At 42.6% G+C, this 18,476-nt stretch overlaps 1 protein-coding gene across 1 annotated transcript; it reads left to right on the top strand.

Moving 5' to 3' along the window:
- The first annotated feature begins 1,086 nt into the window (after positions 1 to 1,086).
- WIPI2 (WD repeat domain, phosphoinositide interacting 2) lies at positions 1,087 to 18,265 on the top strand. The gene is made up of 10 exons (XM_065411922.1): positions 1,087 to 1,168; positions 2,322 to 2,418; positions 3,139 to 3,236; positions 4,593 to 4,685; positions 5,520 to 5,590; positions 11,691 to 11,798; positions 13,311 to 13,475; positions 14,656 to 14,763; positions 15,945 to 16,075; positions 17,540 to 18,265. Exons 2-10 carry the CDS (start codon positions 2,373 to 2,375, stop codon positions 17,650 to 17,652), a joined length of 933 nt encoding a protein of 310 aa, XP_065267994.1. The 5' UTR covers positions 1,087 to 1,168; positions 2,322 to 2,372; the 3' UTR covers positions 17,653 to 18,265.
- The last annotated feature ends 211 nt before the right edge of the window (positions 18,266 to 18,476 follow it).

Raw genomic sequence — 18,476 nt, 5'->3', positions numbered from 1 at the left:
ATCAATTGCTTGACTGTACCAACGGATGCCTCTGAAGCCCTCAGAAATAGTTCTCTCAGGCAGTTTTCGTGTTTGGCAAGCATCAGCATTGCACTAATCCAAATATTGATTTTGAAATGGTAGATTTACAATAATGGATCAAGGCAGGAAGGCTCAAGGAGCTTGTCTTGACTGAGTCTATAATGGAACATCAGGCTTTTAGCAGATATTTATTTACAGCTCTAGAACTCCTGTAGGCATCTGATAAGTATCTGAACAGGAGAGTGCTTAACAGATTCATTTCTTCTTTCCACTTTAATATTAAATGCATATATACAGCCAACTGTCCTAGAAAATGCTACTATTGATCCAGCAGGGAGAAGGAGTCACTGCTCTCTGTGGCTCAGTGGATTATCCAGATGCTCAGTCCTCATGTCAGTTTTTACAGCTATTTGAGATCATGCCTGGTCAGTTTTCAGATGTGAGACCTCAGAAAAATGAAAGTGGCATGGGAAGAGCCGGTGGCCCTTATAGTTTCAGAACAACCAATTTACCAATTGCCTTGTGTACAATAGTTTTTCTGTCTGCATGCAGATGTGTGCATAAATTCCAGGTTACTTGGCATCATAAAGCTTTTCACACACACAGGGGTACTAAATTTATCTAGCATTTATCTAGGCAGTCACCTGTTCATTTCACTATACATCACACAATGTAAGATTCTTTCCTTTTATGAGATTTTGATGCAACCATTCAGTATCCTATTAATAATGTCTACACAAATAACAAGTAAACCCATTTTAAAAATACCCTCACATTTTACAAACATGTAAAATACTATGGCATCTGAAGAAGGGGCTTTGTAAATCAGAATTCAGTGTGTAGGGTTCTGTTCGCAAATTAAGATTATAGTCTGTTCTCACTTCTTGTGGATTGGCTTCAGACTTTTTGTGGTCTGTAGGGTACTTTTTCTCTAACATGGAATTTCTTACTTCCCTTTCCCTTTTGTAACTCCTTAGCCGACACAGAAGATGTGTGCATCGTGGAGAGGCTGTTCTCCAGTAGCTTGGTGGCCATAGTTAGCCTTAAAGCCCCACGCAAGCTGAAAGTCTGCCACTTTAAGAAGGGGACTGAGATTTGCAACTACAGCTATTCCAATACAATCCTGGCTGTCAAACTAAATAGACAGGTAAGTAGTAATGTTTGGGTTTAGAAATGTCTCTTGACAGGCTGGGGGTATGGCCCCTGCCAAGTACTATTTCCCTCTGGTGCCAAAAAATAGTTTGAAACTGCTAATGTTAACTTTCCTGCTTCTAGCCCTGGAATGGTATAGGCAATTAACCTCTTCATTTGTGTGAAAGTCTGTTGAGTATGAACGTTGTCGTAAAACATCCCCCAGAACATAATTCTCAATAATTGATTCAAGAACTACATAAGAGTTCCTTAAACTTAATGCTTTCTATATGGGAAATACTGTGGAAGTTGTTGAGTCTTTTTGTAGGGTTGAGGGCTGTATTAGTTAGACAATATACCTTAAATCCCAGGGTGTGCAAGTAACCCAGTTGTTGGGTATTGCTGAGAATAAGCATATATCTACGCTACAGAGACTCTACCGGCATAGATCATAGTGTAGATGCATACTACACCAACGGGGGGCGGGGTTATGTCTGTGTAGGAACAACCAACTCCCTGAACTTAGGCTAGGTCTACACGGGGGGGGAGGGGAGAAATCGATTTAAGATACGCAAATAGCGTAGCTGAATTCGACGTATCCTATTTGACTTACCCCACTGTGAGGACGGCGGCAAATTGACCGCCGCGGCTCCCCCGTCGACAGCGCTTACTCCTCCTGACGAGGTGGGAGTACGCGCGTCGATTCGGGGATCGATTTATCCGTCTAGATGAGACGCAATAAATCGATCCCCGAGAGATCGATTTCTACCCGCCGATCCGGGCGGGTAGTATAGACTAGCTCTTAGTTACCTATGTCAGAAGGAAGCTGCCTTCTGTCAACATAGCTGCATCTATGCTAGGGGTTATGTTGCTATAGTTAAGTCAGTTAGGGTGTGGGGTTTTTACACCCTTAGCTGATGTAGCTATGCCCCTATAAGTTTTCAGTATAGGACAGTCTTATAAAGAGGTGTAGATTGTCTCAGCTTAATGTTAATTCTTCCCATCAACTCAGAAATGACTAGCACTGAATTGGGCAAGGACTTTCTGCCTTTGTGTTTGAAAATTGCCTAATATGTTTTGGACACAGGTTGTGGTAATCTGTAAGAAATTGTACAAATTCCTTTTAATATATTTAATTTTGTCTTTATTTTCCTCTCCCCTTTCTCTAGAGGCTGATAGTATGCCTAGAAGAGTCTCTGTACATACATAACATACGAGACATGAAGGTGCTGCATACAATCAGGGAGACGCCCCCCAACCCTGCTGGTGAATATCTATCTAGGGGCTCAGTTAATTTAAGAAACGCAAGGAATGTAAAGTCTCTTTCATTGTGTGCGACTGTTTCTTATAGGAAATTGTGTAGAGCTCTCAATAGAATCTTTATTCCCACTTGACAGTGGGAGTTAGCTGCTAAACCCTGAAGTATATTCAGATTCAAAGGATGCTGAACTTGCACCATGACACTAAGGGGATTTTTGAGAATTTCTTTGAATTCATACCATCACAAATTAAAAAAAAAAAAATCTCTGCCATCTTATGTGAAACTTTTTTTTCCAGTACCTTATTTTCCTGATCAGGTGAAAAATTTCCTAGGGATATTATTCAGACTTGATCATAATTGAACAGTGAAGAAACCATAATGAGCAGGATGTCACCGGAATTTGCATTGCAACACTGCAAAATGCATCTGTAGGGATAATGTTTTAGGTATCGCTAACTGTGAACCCAGGAAATTCTTGGCTCTTCATCAGTTTCTATACCTTTCGAATTACTATTTCAGTCTTAAAATGATATATCAGTTTTTTAAATTGGTGGCTGTTGGCCTCAAGATTGTCCAGCCCCCATCCCATTTAAGTCCCTTCTGAGAACACCGGGCTTTGAGTTAAATTTTGATATTTTGTAACTTGATCTGAATATAGAACTAAACCTCTGATGGGTAAGTTTTGGCCTCTGCCTCTCTAATCCTTTTTTGCTTATCCTTCATAGGCTTGTGCGCCTTGTCAATAAACAATGACAATTGCTATCTGGCTTACCCAGGAAGTGCGGCCATCGGAGAGGTGCAAGTCTTTGACACCATCAATCTGGTGAGAGTCCTTGTCAGTACTACTGGCACTTCAAAGATGTGCTTTTTTTGAGACTTGGCTTAATAAGCTCAAAGAGGAGTTAATGGAAATCAAATTACTTGAGATCATTATTGTGGAAGGAGGTCTCTACTGTAGTTGGTCTGTTACTGAAGCTGGGCAGAAGACAGTGGAACACAGTAAAGGGGTAATACTACATTTGATTAATGGGTAGTGTTGAGCATTATAGATACAAAATAAACAGGATTGAAATAGTTTTTCCTAGGGCTGTCAATCACAATTTGTTTTGCGTTAATCACATGCATTAACTAGATTAAAAAAATAGTCATGATTAATCACACTGTTAAACAAAAATAGAATACCAATTTAAATTTATTTATAAATATTTTTGGATGTTTTTCTAAATTTTCAAATACGTTGATTTCAATTACAACACACAATACAAAGTGTACAGTGCTCACTTTATATTTTTTTATTAAATATTTGCACTGTAAAAAAGAGAAGCAAAAGAAAGTGTTTTTTCTATTCACCTCTTAGAAGTCCACTCAGTCCTACTTTTGTTCAGCCAATCACTAAGACAAACAAGAAGCAGGCAGCATTATTTCCCATAAATGAAAAAACTTATTTATAATGTCACCTGAAAGTGAGAATAGGCGTTTGCATGGCACTGTTGTAGCGGCATTGCAAGGTATTTACATGCCAGATATGCTAATCATTCATATGCCCCTTCAAGCTTTGATTTGTAGGCTCTAAAGTTTTACATTGTTTTGTTTTTAAGTGCAGTTATGTTTTAAAAAAAAATAAAGAAAAAATCTGCATTTGTAAGTTGCACTTTCATGATAGGGATTGCACTACAGTACTTGTATGAGGTGAATTGAAAAATGCTATTTCTTTTGCTTATCTTTTTCTACAGTGCAAATATTTGTAATCAAAATATAAAGTAAGCACCGTACACTTTGTATTCTATGTTGTAATTGAAATCAATGTGTTTGAAAATGTAGAAAAACATCCAAAAATATTTATAATAAATTTAAATTGGAATTCTAGTATTGTTTAACAGTGCGATTAAAACTGATTCATCATGACTATTTTATTAATCTCGTGATTGTGATTTTTTTAATCATATGACAACCCTAGTTTTTTCCTTAAGATATCTTTTGTGCTGTCAATCATTTTCATGAATGGTGATGTTAATGTTTTAGTGAAGTTGTACATTCCAGTATATTACCAGGTCTAAAACAAGATAATGTACATTTGTTTGGGTTCTCTTAAACATCCAGCCTTGCATTTTTTGTTCTGATTTTACTTTTTTTATCTGCACTATACTAATTTCTATATTTTATTGGTTTATTCTTGCAGAGAGCTGCTAATATGATCCCAGCTCATGATAGTCCCTTGGCTGCATTGGCCTTTGATGCAAATGGCACTAAACTTGCCACGGCATCAGAAAAGGTAGGTTTTGATTTGGTGGTGACTGTATGGATCAGCGTGAAGCTTACTTTGTAGTGTTTCAAAGTATCCTAAATGTTTCACAAGTACTAAAAAGAGAGGTTGGCTGATATAATTAAAAATCTCTGAATTAGGAGCTACTGATATTAGTGGTAACAAGGCTTTTAAATAACTACATTACATCTGATTGTCTGTAGTCAGGACATCCCCCGTCAGTGATTAAGTATATTTATTGAAAGTTAGCTATCTTGTGTATTATTAGGAAGGTAGAATCATAAAACAGAAACAAGACAGTAAAAGTCGAAGTGGAATAGAGAGAAATGACTAGCCTATACCTGGCACAGACTGACAACTTCTGTCTGAATTGCACAAATCCGCACAGGCTCATCTCATTCTGTATTAGACTGGACTATTGCGCTCGCTCTCAGAACCGAACTGAAGTGCATACCATTTTCTTTACTTTTATCACATGGTACCATGCCTAGGAGGTAGCGCTAGTTGCATTTCCTTTCCACAAGGAAAAGAAATACTGTTAGAAGTATGCTCAGAAAGGGAAAAGGCTCCTCCTTGATGCATAACTCCTTCTCTTCAACTTTGTAGGTCAGCTATTAAGCCCATCCTCTCTCTGCTTTTCCCACCCTCTAAAAATAAACTCGAAGGATATATGTGACTGGCTTATGTTGAGTGACTCTTATCTGGTGTGCAGCAACTGTGACAAGAATTGCACAGTATGAACTGGTTATGATGGTACTCTGATCTTTGTGCACGCTGACTAGAGTGAGAACCACAAAGCAGGTATTTAAATTGAGGAATGAGGCTTGGTTTTTTTCTTCATAGGGGACAGTGATCCGAGTATTTTCCATTCCAGAGGGACAGAAACTCTTTGAATTCCGAAGGGGAGTGAAGAGGTGAAGTTCAAAAAAGCTCATTCTCTGAAGCCTGTTCCTTGCGGTAGATTTCCAATATATTCTGTAGCTGACCTTTTGTATAGCCATGAGTCATAGTAACTGAAGTAAAGTTTATACTTCACTACAATTGATCCTGGATCCCTTAAAGTTACAGACCAGGTTTGTGAGAAAGCGAGAGAGAACATGGCCCTCTACAGCTCTTTCTGACTTGACCAACAACCTGCCCACTTTGCAGACCTCTGATATATTTCCACCATAAGATGCTCCAGCACACTGACAGACTGTATCAATACACATCAAGCCATGCCAGCTATAGCACTGCTGCTTGTGGTGCGGTAATGATGCTGGTGTTAGGAAAGATATCTTTCCTGCTCAAGATTTGTGAGGTTTATTTCTGATATCTGAACTACTGAAGGGCTTTAGAGATTTAACACTCATGTTTGTGTCCAAAACTGGGTTCGTTCATTGGACTGCTGAACCATATTATTTAGAAAGCTATATCAGTATTAAACACTGGCTGATTGACTAGTATGTCAAGAAATGCTAGAGTTAGCCTAAAAATTGTAGTTGTAAGGAGGAAGAATGCTGTCCTGATTTTTAGGATGATTTCTAACCAACCCCTTTCCCTGGCTTCCCACTGTCTCAATCAGAATAGAGCATACAAGAAGCTCAAATTAGGCCAGGTGTTTTCCTGTTGAATGATGGAAATGGGGAACAAAAAATGCTTGTTCTTACAGTTTCCCATGATATATCAAGCCCTCCAAAAGCCTTGCAACAAGAAAAGGAAGTGAAGGCCTGACTTCTAAAGTAGAAACGCTTATTTTAAAAGCTTGAGGCAGAAGAGAACATATGAGACGGACTTGCAGTAGAGAGAGCGCAAGGGAGCAAAACACAAATCTTGAAGTACTTTTGAAAAAATGCCATACATACTGTTCTATTTACTTCATTATCAAGCATCCAAAACTGTTTTGCCATTTAGGGAAAACTTACTGGCTTTTCACCTAACTCTTTTCTGCAATGTACACATGCAATACATAGCTGATGAAGAGCTGATTTAAGTTTTTTCTTTTAAAATCTAGTTTTAAAAAAGTTAAACATCTGTGGATGCTTAATACAATGCACCCGATGACCTCCTTTCAGTGTGGTGGTGCATTACTGCCTTTATGAAAAACGGTACTCTTTCACCTCACAATAATTTGTTACTAGAGTTGTTTATGCAACTACTCCGTATTATGAAGAGACCTTGCTGAGTGTTAATACTAACATATAACAAAGTGAGCTAAATCTTAGAGTGTGGAGAATAACCACACTAAACTTTAAGTATACCTCACTTCTACTACATATTTGCTGTCATCTGAACATTCTTTCAGAGGAAGTGTAAATTGACCACTTGGGAATTTTTTATTTTGAAGAATGAGGGTGGTGGTTTTTATGCAATGTACCTTTTATGATTATTAGAATATTTTAAGGGTTGAGATGAACTCTTTTCAGATCTACTTGCTAGCCATTCTGGGGTTAACATAAGTGAACAATGATGGAAGTCATACTGGAATCTGGCTTGAATTGAAAAAGAGATGACTAAGGGGGTGTTATGATAGAGGTCTATAAAATCATGACTGGTGTGGAGAAAGTAAATAAGGAAGTGTTATTTACTCCTTCTCATAACACAAGAACTAAGGGTCACCAAATGAAATTAATAGGCAGCAGGTTTAAAACAAACAAAAAAGTATTTCTTCATACAACGCATAGTCAACCTGTGGAACTCTTTGCCAGAGAATGTTGTAAAGTCCAAAACTGTAACAGGGTTTAAAAAAGAACTAGATAAATTCATGGAGGATAGGTCCATCAATGGCTATTAAACAGGATGGGCAGGGATGGTGTCCCTAACCTCTCTTTGCCAGAAGCTGGGAATGGGAGACAGGGAATGGATCACTTATGAAAGTCTAATTTTGAGATTTATACATGTTTTCATAAACTGCAGAATCTTAATTTTATAGCTTTGATTGGCAATGATACTTGTGATGGAATGACACTTTTACATTGTACTTAAATCTCACTCAATTTCCAGTTACTGTTAATTATGAACAGGTGATAGTCTGCTTTGTGCAGTTTCATCAGGAGATCAGAAGCAGGCAGCGTTAAGGAACAATCACTTTCCTCAGACTTTCCCATCTACGTAACAAATGTACATTATAATAATGTATTCATATGTCATTAGCTCAAAGTTATTCAAGCAGTTTATTTGTTTGCCAATGTCACCAGAAGCTTCTAACTAAAGAGAGCTTATCAGTTATGTATGTATATATAGTCTGTCTTTTCCAGCAATGACAAGCAAGGTCTTGTACTTAACCTTTGGCCATACTGGCATTCATTGAAGGTTCTAATATACTTCCAAAACCTTCAGAATACATTTTGATTACTCTTACCTCTCAACGTTAGAAGTACACTTTTTTGGTGAAACTGAGTGTAAACATTAAAAACGTTCACTATAGATGTGTCAGAGGGTCCCTTAGATTCTAATAGTTTTAATGGGCATTTTTCATAAACTTATGTTTTTGCTTTCTTGTCTTTCTAAACTGAGAATATCCATAGGGACTAGATGGCAGCTGAATTCTGTGTGGCAGTGGTGACCGATTAAAAACCCAGTTAAGATGACACCACTCTTTCAATCACCCAGGCTCAATCTTGGTGACCTCTTCAACTCTTCTTTCCTTCCCTTTCACACACTCTGCCTTTCAGATCAACATTTCCAAAATTTGTCCCTTTGTCAGTGTTAAGATACTTGTCCATACTCTGGTAACTTTCCTTCTTGACAATTGCAATCTTCTCCTCTAGCCTTCACCTTCCTATACTCTGCTCTTTCTCTGTCTCTGTATATTCAAATGGGAAGATTGTTTTGTTTCTTTCTGATCTTACAATCTCTTTCCAACCCCAGATCTCTGAACAGACATCCCCCTTCCACATTCAGTCCAAGCATCTCTGCAAAGAACTAACTAATCCACTTCTGCCTACATCTCTTTACTCATCTGCTCCAAAAGCCCCTCTCTAGAGACTACTCAAGCGTGTCTCCTGAATTCTGCATCATTATGTGTAACACTGCCTACAGTGACTCGAGAGCATGAGTACCAATCTCAGGGCAGACTGCTAGGAAGCAGGGCACAAATCCCAAATTAGTTGTGAGTTCTATATTTAGATTTCACCAACCAATTATCAAGTGTGAACTCTTCAGGCACTAAAACAGCTTTAACATGGAGTCAAATATAGTCTCCTTCCTTACTCCAACCTATCTTGTCACCCAGGTGAGCGTACCTTTGTGATAGATGGTAGAATCACTTCAATATTCAGGTTACTTCTAGTCCCAAAGGACCACTCACTTACCCAAGGTCAGTTGCACTTTAGATCTCACACCAAAGACAACACTTGTAGCCAATCCTATAATAAACTATATGAAGATTTATTAAATAGAAAAAAGAAACAAGAGTTATTTTACAAGGTTAAAGCAGGTAAATATACACACAAATAAGTTTCAAAAGCTAATAGAAGCTTCTATAATCAGCAAGCTCTGCATGTCCTTTAGGGCTAACCCAGGCTAAGCAGCTGAAGATCTCTTGCCTATGCCAAGAAAAACCTTGCCTCCCAGAGTCCAAGCTGCATAGGGATACTTAGTTCCTTTTATTTGGGGGCTTCTATCCCTCTCCTGCTATGTACAAACTCATTTTTATCGGCGGAATCCACTTGCATGACTCATCTTCTACTCCTGGGGAAATTCTGTGCCAGTGCGATTGCACAGAATGTATGTTCCCCGCAGATTTCTTTGCTTCCCCCCTCCCCCCCCCCGAAAAATGACTTTCTGACAGGGAAGCCACAAGAGCAGTCTGCGACTCGCCCCAGCAATATGGTTTGGGTGCCCAGGGCAGCCGGCAGAAAGATAAATCACTGTGAGGCAGGAGGCGGGATTGGAGAAGACCTGGCTGGTGGCTCCTACCCTGCGCTGGGCTCAGCTGCTAGTCCTGGCTTGGCTGGGGAGGATGGGACTACTACTTCCCCTGCTTGGCATCCGGGGCCGGGGTCAGACCCACCCCCAGATTTCTCTCCCAGATGCAGGAAGCTCTGCAAACACCCCCCCACACACACACACCCTTCCTGCACCCATTGCTCCTCAGCTGCAGGGGAAGGGATTCCTGTACAGGGAGCTGCTCCCCCATCCGCCCACCCTCGTGCATCCAGAACACCCTCGATGAGCCTTACTCCCCCGCACCTGGACCACATGCCCACCCCACCCCAACCAACTGCACCTGGATCCCCACCCCACTGAGCCCCAGTCCCCCAGCATCTGAACCCCACCACTGAGCCTCCCCACACCCAGACCCCACTGCTGAGCTCTATCCCCCCCACACCCAGCCCCCCTCACTGAGCCCCAACCACATTCACCCCCCTGCAGGGTTCCATTACCGTTGCACCCAGAACCCCCCAACAAGCCCCTTTGCATCACGATTTCCCACCCCCTCGCACCCGGATCCCCCCACTGATTCGCCCACAACCAGATTTCCCCACACAGAACTCTCTCAACCCACATCTGGATCCCTCCACATTAACCTCCTCCACACTTGGATCCTGGCTTGCTGAGCCGGCTTGCCCACACAGCGGGCAGGGCCTTGGGGTGCTTCTGGAACAGGCCAGGTCCTTATGCTGTGTCAGGGTCGGGTGCAGCTTCCCTGTTGAGTCCGTGTCCCGGGGAGAGCTGCACAGTGATCTCCCACCTCTGTGCAGCCAGTGGCCTGTGCTCCCCAATGCCATGCTGGAGCCTCCACATTTGTTTGACAAATAAAATTTGCAGAATTTTAACTGTTTTGGCGCAGAATGCCCTCAGGAGTAAGAATCCTCGCTGGGGCGGGGTGGGAGAGAGAAGCAACAAATGCTGACCACATTCTTCTAATACCTATTTTAACAGGACTAACACACAGGTGAGCCAGAGTGATTCCAGCTATGTATTTATCATTGCTCAGTTGAGACATGGGGATCTTGACATGAGCTGGCACCTGGTCTGCCAGCATCACAGTAGCCTTCACCCACTCTTGCTTTCCCACTATCAGTGTTCCTGGAACAACTTCCAATTGAATGAATGCTAACCTCCTTCCCTTCCAAAGCTAGCCATGCAGTATTGTACTTGCTCTTGCTTTTAGATTGGAAATTTATTGGTGCAGGTACTTGTTTGACACAGGTCAACTATTGTAAAGTATCTGGTATGATTATGGTACTATGTGTGGCTGCACTAATCTACAGTATAAAACACTAGAATAGGTATTGAAAAGAACGGATTCAAGTGTTTGGTCTCTGATTCATTCAGTCCTTGGCCTCTCTCGAGACTAACAAACTCATTTCACGAAGGTCTTCAAGTTCACATTTGGGGCATGCTCAGATTTCATGACAGAAAAATAACGTGTAAATAGCGGATAGCTTGTTTTCACACTTCTTCAAATCTCTTTAACCATTTTGATTCCAATAAGTCACTGGTATAATACTCCAGTTTCTGTGATACTTAGCCATGTAGTTGCATTGGGCTTTATATAGAGACGGGTAGACTGAATTTGGACTCTGATGCCCACTGGTTCCCTAGCTGGGGTCTCAGCTGAAATCCAGTGGATAACGAGAAGTCCAACTCAGAAGCCTGAGATTCTGTCTCTGTAAGCGAATCAGGAAATGTCAATGAAAAGAGTTCAGAATGTTCTCTCTAGAAATCTTTTCCCTTTTCTGATTCACAGAGGGCAGTGGACACAGGCTCTAAGTCCTTTGGAGATCTTGGTTTAACTGTGAGTGGTCTGTAAATCTCTGATATGAGACTGAACAAGGAAAGCTGTCTTTTCCCACCTTTCTGCAACGTTTCCAGAATTTTTCCTGGCCTGCACAATGCAGCTGGATTAATAACTGAAGAGGCTGGAAATATTCAGTGACAAAGACCCTATATGCTAGTGTGGGGAACTAATATTCCCATTTTAACTGAGACTCGTGAGCTCAATATGAATTAATGATACCTTTTCTCCATTTCCTGTTTGGCATAGCGCTAGTATGTAGACATTTATGCGGTTACTCTCTCTTCTAGGTGTGTAAGCATCTGCTCATTGGCCTTCAGCATGGATGGCATGTTCCTCTCTGCATCCAGTAACACAGAGACAGTGCACATCTTCAAACTCGAGACTGTGAAAGAAAAGTAAGTTTCAGAAATGCTCAAGAAACAGACTTGTTGTTTGACAGTCTGAATGAATTCTCAGGAGCTTGGACCGGGGGTGGGCAAATTACGGCCCGTGGGCCGGATCCGGCCCGTCAGGGCTTTGGATCCAACCCACGGGATTGCCACCCCTGTGGCGCCACCGGTCTAAGGCAGGCTCCCTGCCTGCCCTGGCCCCGCACCGCTCCCAGAAGTGGCTAGCACCATGTCCCTGCGGCCCCAGGGGGAAGAGGGAGCAGAGGGCATTGCCCTCCGCAGCTCCCATTGGCCGGGAACGGGGAACTGTGGCCAATGGGAGCTTCGGGGGAGGTACCCGCAGGCGAGGGCAGCGTGTGGAGCACTCTGCCCCCCCCAGGGGTCCCAGGGACATGGTGCCGGCCGCTTACGGGAGCAGCGCAGGGCCAGGACAGGCAGGGAGCCTGCCTTAGCCCCGCTGCGCGCCGCTGCCACCCCGGAGCCACGCAAGGTAAGTGGCACCGGGCTGGAGCCCACACTCCAAACCCCTCCTGCACCTCAACCTGCTGCACCCCAACCCCTTGCCCTGAGCCCCTTCCTGTACCCCGCACTCCCTCCCGCACCTCCGCCCCCTGCCCCAGCCCTACATCCATAGCCCTGCATGCAATTTCCCCACCCAGATGTGGCCCCTGGGCCAAAAAGTTTGCCCACCCCTGACTTGGATACTTCCTTCTTTTGAAAACCCCTTACTGTTAAGGGCATAGCAAGACAATTGTGGATCAGCTGGCTGAATTCAGCAGCTGAGATACACATGTCCCTCTGTAAATAGGAAAGGTATTTTACTGTACAAAGTCAGTCCTCTTCCCCCACCTGTATATATCATAGTACTGACATGCATGGAGTGCCATAAAAGGCTGCAACTAAAAACACTTACATTTGTGCGGGTGAGAGCATGGAGCATATTGACTCTCTACATTATCATTTCAAAGGTGACCTGCAAAGGGAATTTGGATTTGTGCCCTTTCTGCTGCTTCATGATGCATAAAGGAGTTCTAGAAAGTTTTTCAATTTTCCTGCATGATCGTTATATTAGAAATTCAGATGTTGTTTACTGTTCTCTCTGAGAGATTCTGGATAATAGTTGGATTATGACACTAGATAAACGAGAGTGAAACTTGATTGAGAATGAAAGTGATTCTTTTTTATAGTCAGGTTGCTTAAAATTTTGTTTTTAACACTTTGTAATGCAATTTTAGAAGTAGGGAAAAAAAGTGAGCAATTTAATATCCTATCCATTCACTAAAGGGCTAAGAGTGCTCGTAGTACATGAGACTTACAGTGAGAAGCCCAACAAAAATAGGGGATACCAGACTTATCAGTAGTGTTATTTCTAAGGGGGAGGGGGCAAACAAGGAAAAGAGCCTTTATACATCGTAAAGTAAAAAGACCACCAGCCATCCTTCTCCCGTTGCCGGTTGTTTTTAATGTCAAAGTACGCAATAGAATTCAACTTTCCTTTTTCTTCCTCCTGAACTTTAGACCTCAAGAAGAGCCCACTACCTGGACAGGTTACTTCGGAAAAATGCTGTTGTCCTCCACAAGCTATCTGCCCTCTCAAGTCACAGAAATGTTTAACCAGGGTAGAGCCTTTGCTACAGTCCGTCTGCCATTCTGTGGACACAAAAACATCTGTGCTCTTGCCACGTGAGTAAGGAGATGACGTTTTTTTCCCCACCACCCGGTGGACTGCCAGTATCAAGCAAAGGAAGCATTGACAGAGTAGATAATGTTCCAAGGTTTTCTGGCTTGTCAGGTCCCACATCTCATCTATAGCTAAATGGCTAATGTATAGAACACATCCGGGGTTGAATTGTCATTTGGTAACCATTTCAAAGCTTCCTCATGCTCAGGAACAGTGTGTGAAAACTAATTGCTCATAGCCCGACTGAAACAGAAGGCATAATGTTTCTTCAAGGATGATTGTGGAATTAATTGCTTTTTAAAGAGGATTTTGTGAGCTTCCAGAAATCCTTCATAGTGAAGGAAGAGTGTTTTAAAAACAGACTCAGACCTAGAATATTCATTCCCCGTTAGTGCTGAATGAAATGTTAGTGCATTTGGTATTAAGTTGTTGCATTAGACAGTCGTGACTATCCAATATAGAAGACTTTAAAGGTAATTGCAGACCCCAGATTTGGCACCTTCCTAAGACAAGCTCTTAAATTTGGGTAAAAGTATCGCATTCGCGAGTCTTTTTTAACCGACTAGACGTATTTTAGTCTTCATTCTGTCTGAACCAAAAGTGGAGCATTTGGCACAGCTATTAAAGCAATAAACTGTGCAGTATTAAATGTGTTTTGTGGGGAATTAATAAATGTGTGCTGATCTACTCAGACTTACAGGTTTCATGTTACATTTAATAACATTTCATCTGATCTCAGAGCTCTCTGCAGACATTAAATAAGCCTCACCTCATGCCTGTGTGGTAGGGAAGTGTATCGCCGTGTTAGATGGTGAAACCGAGTGCCATATAATGCCACAGCAAGTGAGTAGCAGAGCTAGTATGCGAACCAGAGTCTTCTGACTCCTTGTCTCCTTTAGCCATTCGACAACACTACCTCCACATGTGAGTTAATTGGCATGCACAAGACATACACAAATGGCTCCTTTTAATGCCAATGGTAGTTTTGTGCCGGATTTCCCTGCATGTTCCTTTTGTCATGGGAGCCCTGCATATGTAGCCATTGAACCAGATTTCTTACGAGCTGTAGAGAGGGAGCAAGTGAGTGGAAAGTGATCACTTAGTTTTATGCCAGCAGAACATTGTGGTTTCTATCATATTCCTAAAACTTGGTTTTCTGTGTCCTCTCCTAATCTCTTCTAGAATCCAGAAGATTCCCCGTTTACTGGTGGGAGCTTCTGATGGGTACCTCTATATGTACAACCTGGACCCCCAGGAAGGAGGAGAGTGCACGCTAATGAAACAGCACAAGTAAGTCCAGACTCGGTCCTACCTGTATACTTGTCACATTTGGTTTTCTAATATAACTGGACTGACAAAAATCTCTGTTCCAAAACTCATTTCCTCCTGCTGAACTCAACTCTTAGAGCTCATTTTTGTATTGATACTTTTAAGAGCAGTGGCAGGAGGTGAGTAACCTTTAGAATCTCCTTGCTTCTTCCTTCTTAGTAACTGTTACACTAAGCATCACTTTCGTAGCAGAAACTTAATGCTGTCTGATTGGAGTCAAGAATCAATCTGCTGTCAGTCTATACTTCGGTCTCTTGCTACGCAGCTGGTAATTCAGTTACTTTAACAAGAATATGAAACATGTGACTTCATCCATGGATGAGAACTTTCCAAAGGTGGGGAAGCATCATTATCCCCATTTTACAAATATAGAAACTGTCTCCTGCACTGATATCTAATGTCATGGGACAGGCTTACTTTTAAGCTACCTTGTCTGTAGGCTAGCCACATGGTCTATTTAGTAGCAGGTCTGTAGAATGGTGTAGGAGAGAGCAGGGCTGATAGTATAGCAAGGATTCATAGATTTTTAAGGCTAGAAGGGCACCATTATGATCACCTAATCTGACCACCTGTATAATGCAGGTCATAGAATTTCACCCAGTAATTCCTGCATCAGGGCTATAACGTCTTTTTGGGCAAGAGCATATCTTCTACAAAAAAATCTAATCTTGATTTAAAGATTTCAAGTCATGGGTAATCCACATTACTGTGGTGAATTGTTCTACTGGGTAATCCTCATTGTTTAAAAAATTAATAAAAATTTGCACCCTATTTCTAGTCTGAATGTATCTAGCCTCAGCTTCCAGCCACTTAGATCTTTGTATGCCTTTGGCATCATTTAGATGATTTGTCTTCAGTGTTTGTGATGAGAAGTGCAGTGCACCAAATGCTTTCCCTTCAATTCTCTGGAAGGCTGACACCTCTTGGTCACAATGCAAGTGATGTGTGGCATTGAAGATTAAGGAACTGATTACAGTGACCAAAGGCATTAATAAAATCTTCAATATTACACATGTATGATCTTTTGCATGTCTAATGTGGAGGTTTTGCATAACTGGCCTGCAGGAGTATTGACAGCAGTTGTATTGGTGATTGTTACTTGAACCACTTCTGCACATCTAATCTCTTTCTCTACCCACTAGGCTAGATGGCAGTATGGAGCCAGCCAATGAAATTTTAGAGTCTGCGTCACATGACCGGCCACTAGTAGCACAAACATATAGTGCTGCTGTGACAAAAGGTACTTATGTGCCTTCATCACCCACAAGACATGGTAAGGATAATGCTGGAAAATTGGGAGAAAATTATTCTAAAGATGACTCTATCCCAGATGGCTTCTTGTGCTCTTCCAAGTTTTGGCCTTTATCTTTGACTCTGTAAACCTGTTATGAACCTGTAAACTTGTTCTGTTAGTCATAGTGGGAAAAGAGGGTAGCTGTTAATGACTGAGAGCCACTTTGGAAGCTTCACTGGACAGATCGTTTGTCTTTGCTACTTTCTGGGCAGTCTGGACAGAACTGAATATTGAACTGTACTTGGATACCATAGTAACATGTGCCTTAGATTATGAGGTTTTGTTAACCTTTACGTAGTGTTGGGACAGACTCTTGGTACTGGCTTCTGCACAGCGTCTGGACGGCAGTCCTTGTTTTGTAAGAGTTGCACAAGGTACCCCAATATTTCTGTTGCTGTCATGGTGACGTTTGCCACTGTCCCACCAGTCTCCGACATACAGATTAAATCTGTACTGGCTTGGTGGAGACCAGAATTTGAGTATGTTAGGGTTCCCTAAGTGAGTGGAAACCAGGTATATAGTTAATATAACCAGTATGAGTACCCTCAGCTCCTTTGTGGGTGGCACACTGGCAGAAGATTTGGCCATGGAGATCACACATTTCACCGTCCCAGGGTGAATGCTGTGATGACAACAGCAGTGTCGGGGAGGGGGTCAAAATTGTCAGCCCACCTGCTCAGAACAAGGGAGTGAGCTCTGCTTAAATTTGGAAGCCTGATGATGACCTCATCAGCAAATCTTGGTTTTAAAAAACACCAACTTGTGACGAAGCCGATATAGAATGGCAGTGGTGCTATTGCGCGTAGTGGAGAGGTGGGCAAACTACAACCCGTGGGCCACATCCGGCCCGCGGAACCATCCTGCCTGGCCCTTGAGCTCCGGCTGGGGAGGCTAGCCCCCGGCCCCTCCCCGCAGCCACGCCGCTGCACAGGCAGCGCTCTGGGTGGCAAGGCTGCAAGCTCCTGCAGGGCAGCATGTCTGGGTCCGGCCGAACGGTGCAGCTGCCAGACATGTTGCTCTGAGCGACATGGTAAGGGGGCCGGGATCGGATAAGGGGCAGGGGATCCCAGGGGGCAGTCAGGGGACAGGGAGCGGGGGGATTTGATAGGGGGTGGGGTCCCGGGGGAACAGTTGGGGGCGGTCAGGGGACAAGGAGCCGGTGGGGGGGTTGGATGGATCAGGGGTTCTGAGGGGGGCAGTCAGGGGGTGCGAAGTGGGAGGGGCAGATAAGGGGCGGGGGGCCAGGCTGTTTGGGAGGCACAACCTTCCCTACCCGGACCTCCATACAGTTTTGCAACCCCGATGTGGCCCTCGGGCCAAAAAGTTTGCCCACCGCTGGCGTAGTGTCTTATACTTCAGCTTATAAACTTGCATCAGGAGCTTTCTTGCATCCAAGCTCCAATTTTTGCTGCTGAACTCCAAACACTGTCATTGTTTCTGCAGCCTATACAGAGGATCTGGGTGCAGTGGGTGGAGCTTGCCTGGAAGATGAAACCAATGCACTGCGATTGGATGAAGACAGTGAGCATCCTCCCATGATTCTTCGGACTGACTGAACTTTGACCTGTGAACTCACTCCTAAAGCAGAGAACACTGGCCTGATGTTTCTTGAGGAATCTCGTGTTATGCTGCTATGAACTTTGGCATGAATTGGGAGAGAGGATGACAGACTCCAAAAACAGTTTTAAACGTTGTAGCTGTAGTCCTAATTCTATACCATTGGGAAAATATATGGTTTCAATTCAGTGGCTTTTAATCTTGCTTATCTATTTTAGCTGTGTGTGGTTTTGCTTTTTTGTTTTTGGGGGGGGTTTGTTTTGTTTGTTGTTGCCAAAACCTGCTGTTTGTGCAGTCCTCAGAACCTACTAGCTTTGCATGCATTCATGTGCCAAGCAAGCATAGGAGAGAGAAGCCACTTTATAACAAACTAAAGTTTGTATTTTTTTATATATGTATATAATACTTAGCATATATAAGGAAGGAGTGGAAAAGTGGTTCTGGATGCTGAGGCTGGTTCTGCACTGACAAAGGTCCAAATGGTTTCCTTTCATTGGCTTGCAGGCATGCCTCATGACTGACATGCAACCTTTAAGATGCAATATCCTGTTTCTTGGGTTCCCCCTCCCCTTCCCTGAACCATTTGGTTAATTAAAATTCCTTCTGAATGTTGCTTATTTGTGGGAGTGTTCTATTTGTTGGGATGGAAGGCCTGTTTCCTGACTGGAATTTCTTCTGTCCCCAAGAATATGTAATCTAGAAAGTGCCTGTACAGGAAAATATCTTAGGGGAAGGAAAGCTAGGAAGGGGTAGACATTTACTGTTTTTAGATGTGTGTTCATCTATCCTTGCTATTTGGAGCTGTCTGTCTTCAAGCCAAGTT

Source organism: Emys orbicularis, chromosome 10 (genome assembly GCF_028017835.1).
Source record: "Emys orbicularis isolate rEmyOrb1 chromosome 10, rEmyOrb1.hap1, whole genome shotgun sequence".
Lineage (NCBI taxonomy): Eukaryota > Metazoa > Chordata > Testudines > Emydidae > Emys > Emys orbicularis.
Note: the sequence above shows the minus strand (reverse complement) of the source record. Positions and strands in the feature narration are given on the sequence as shown.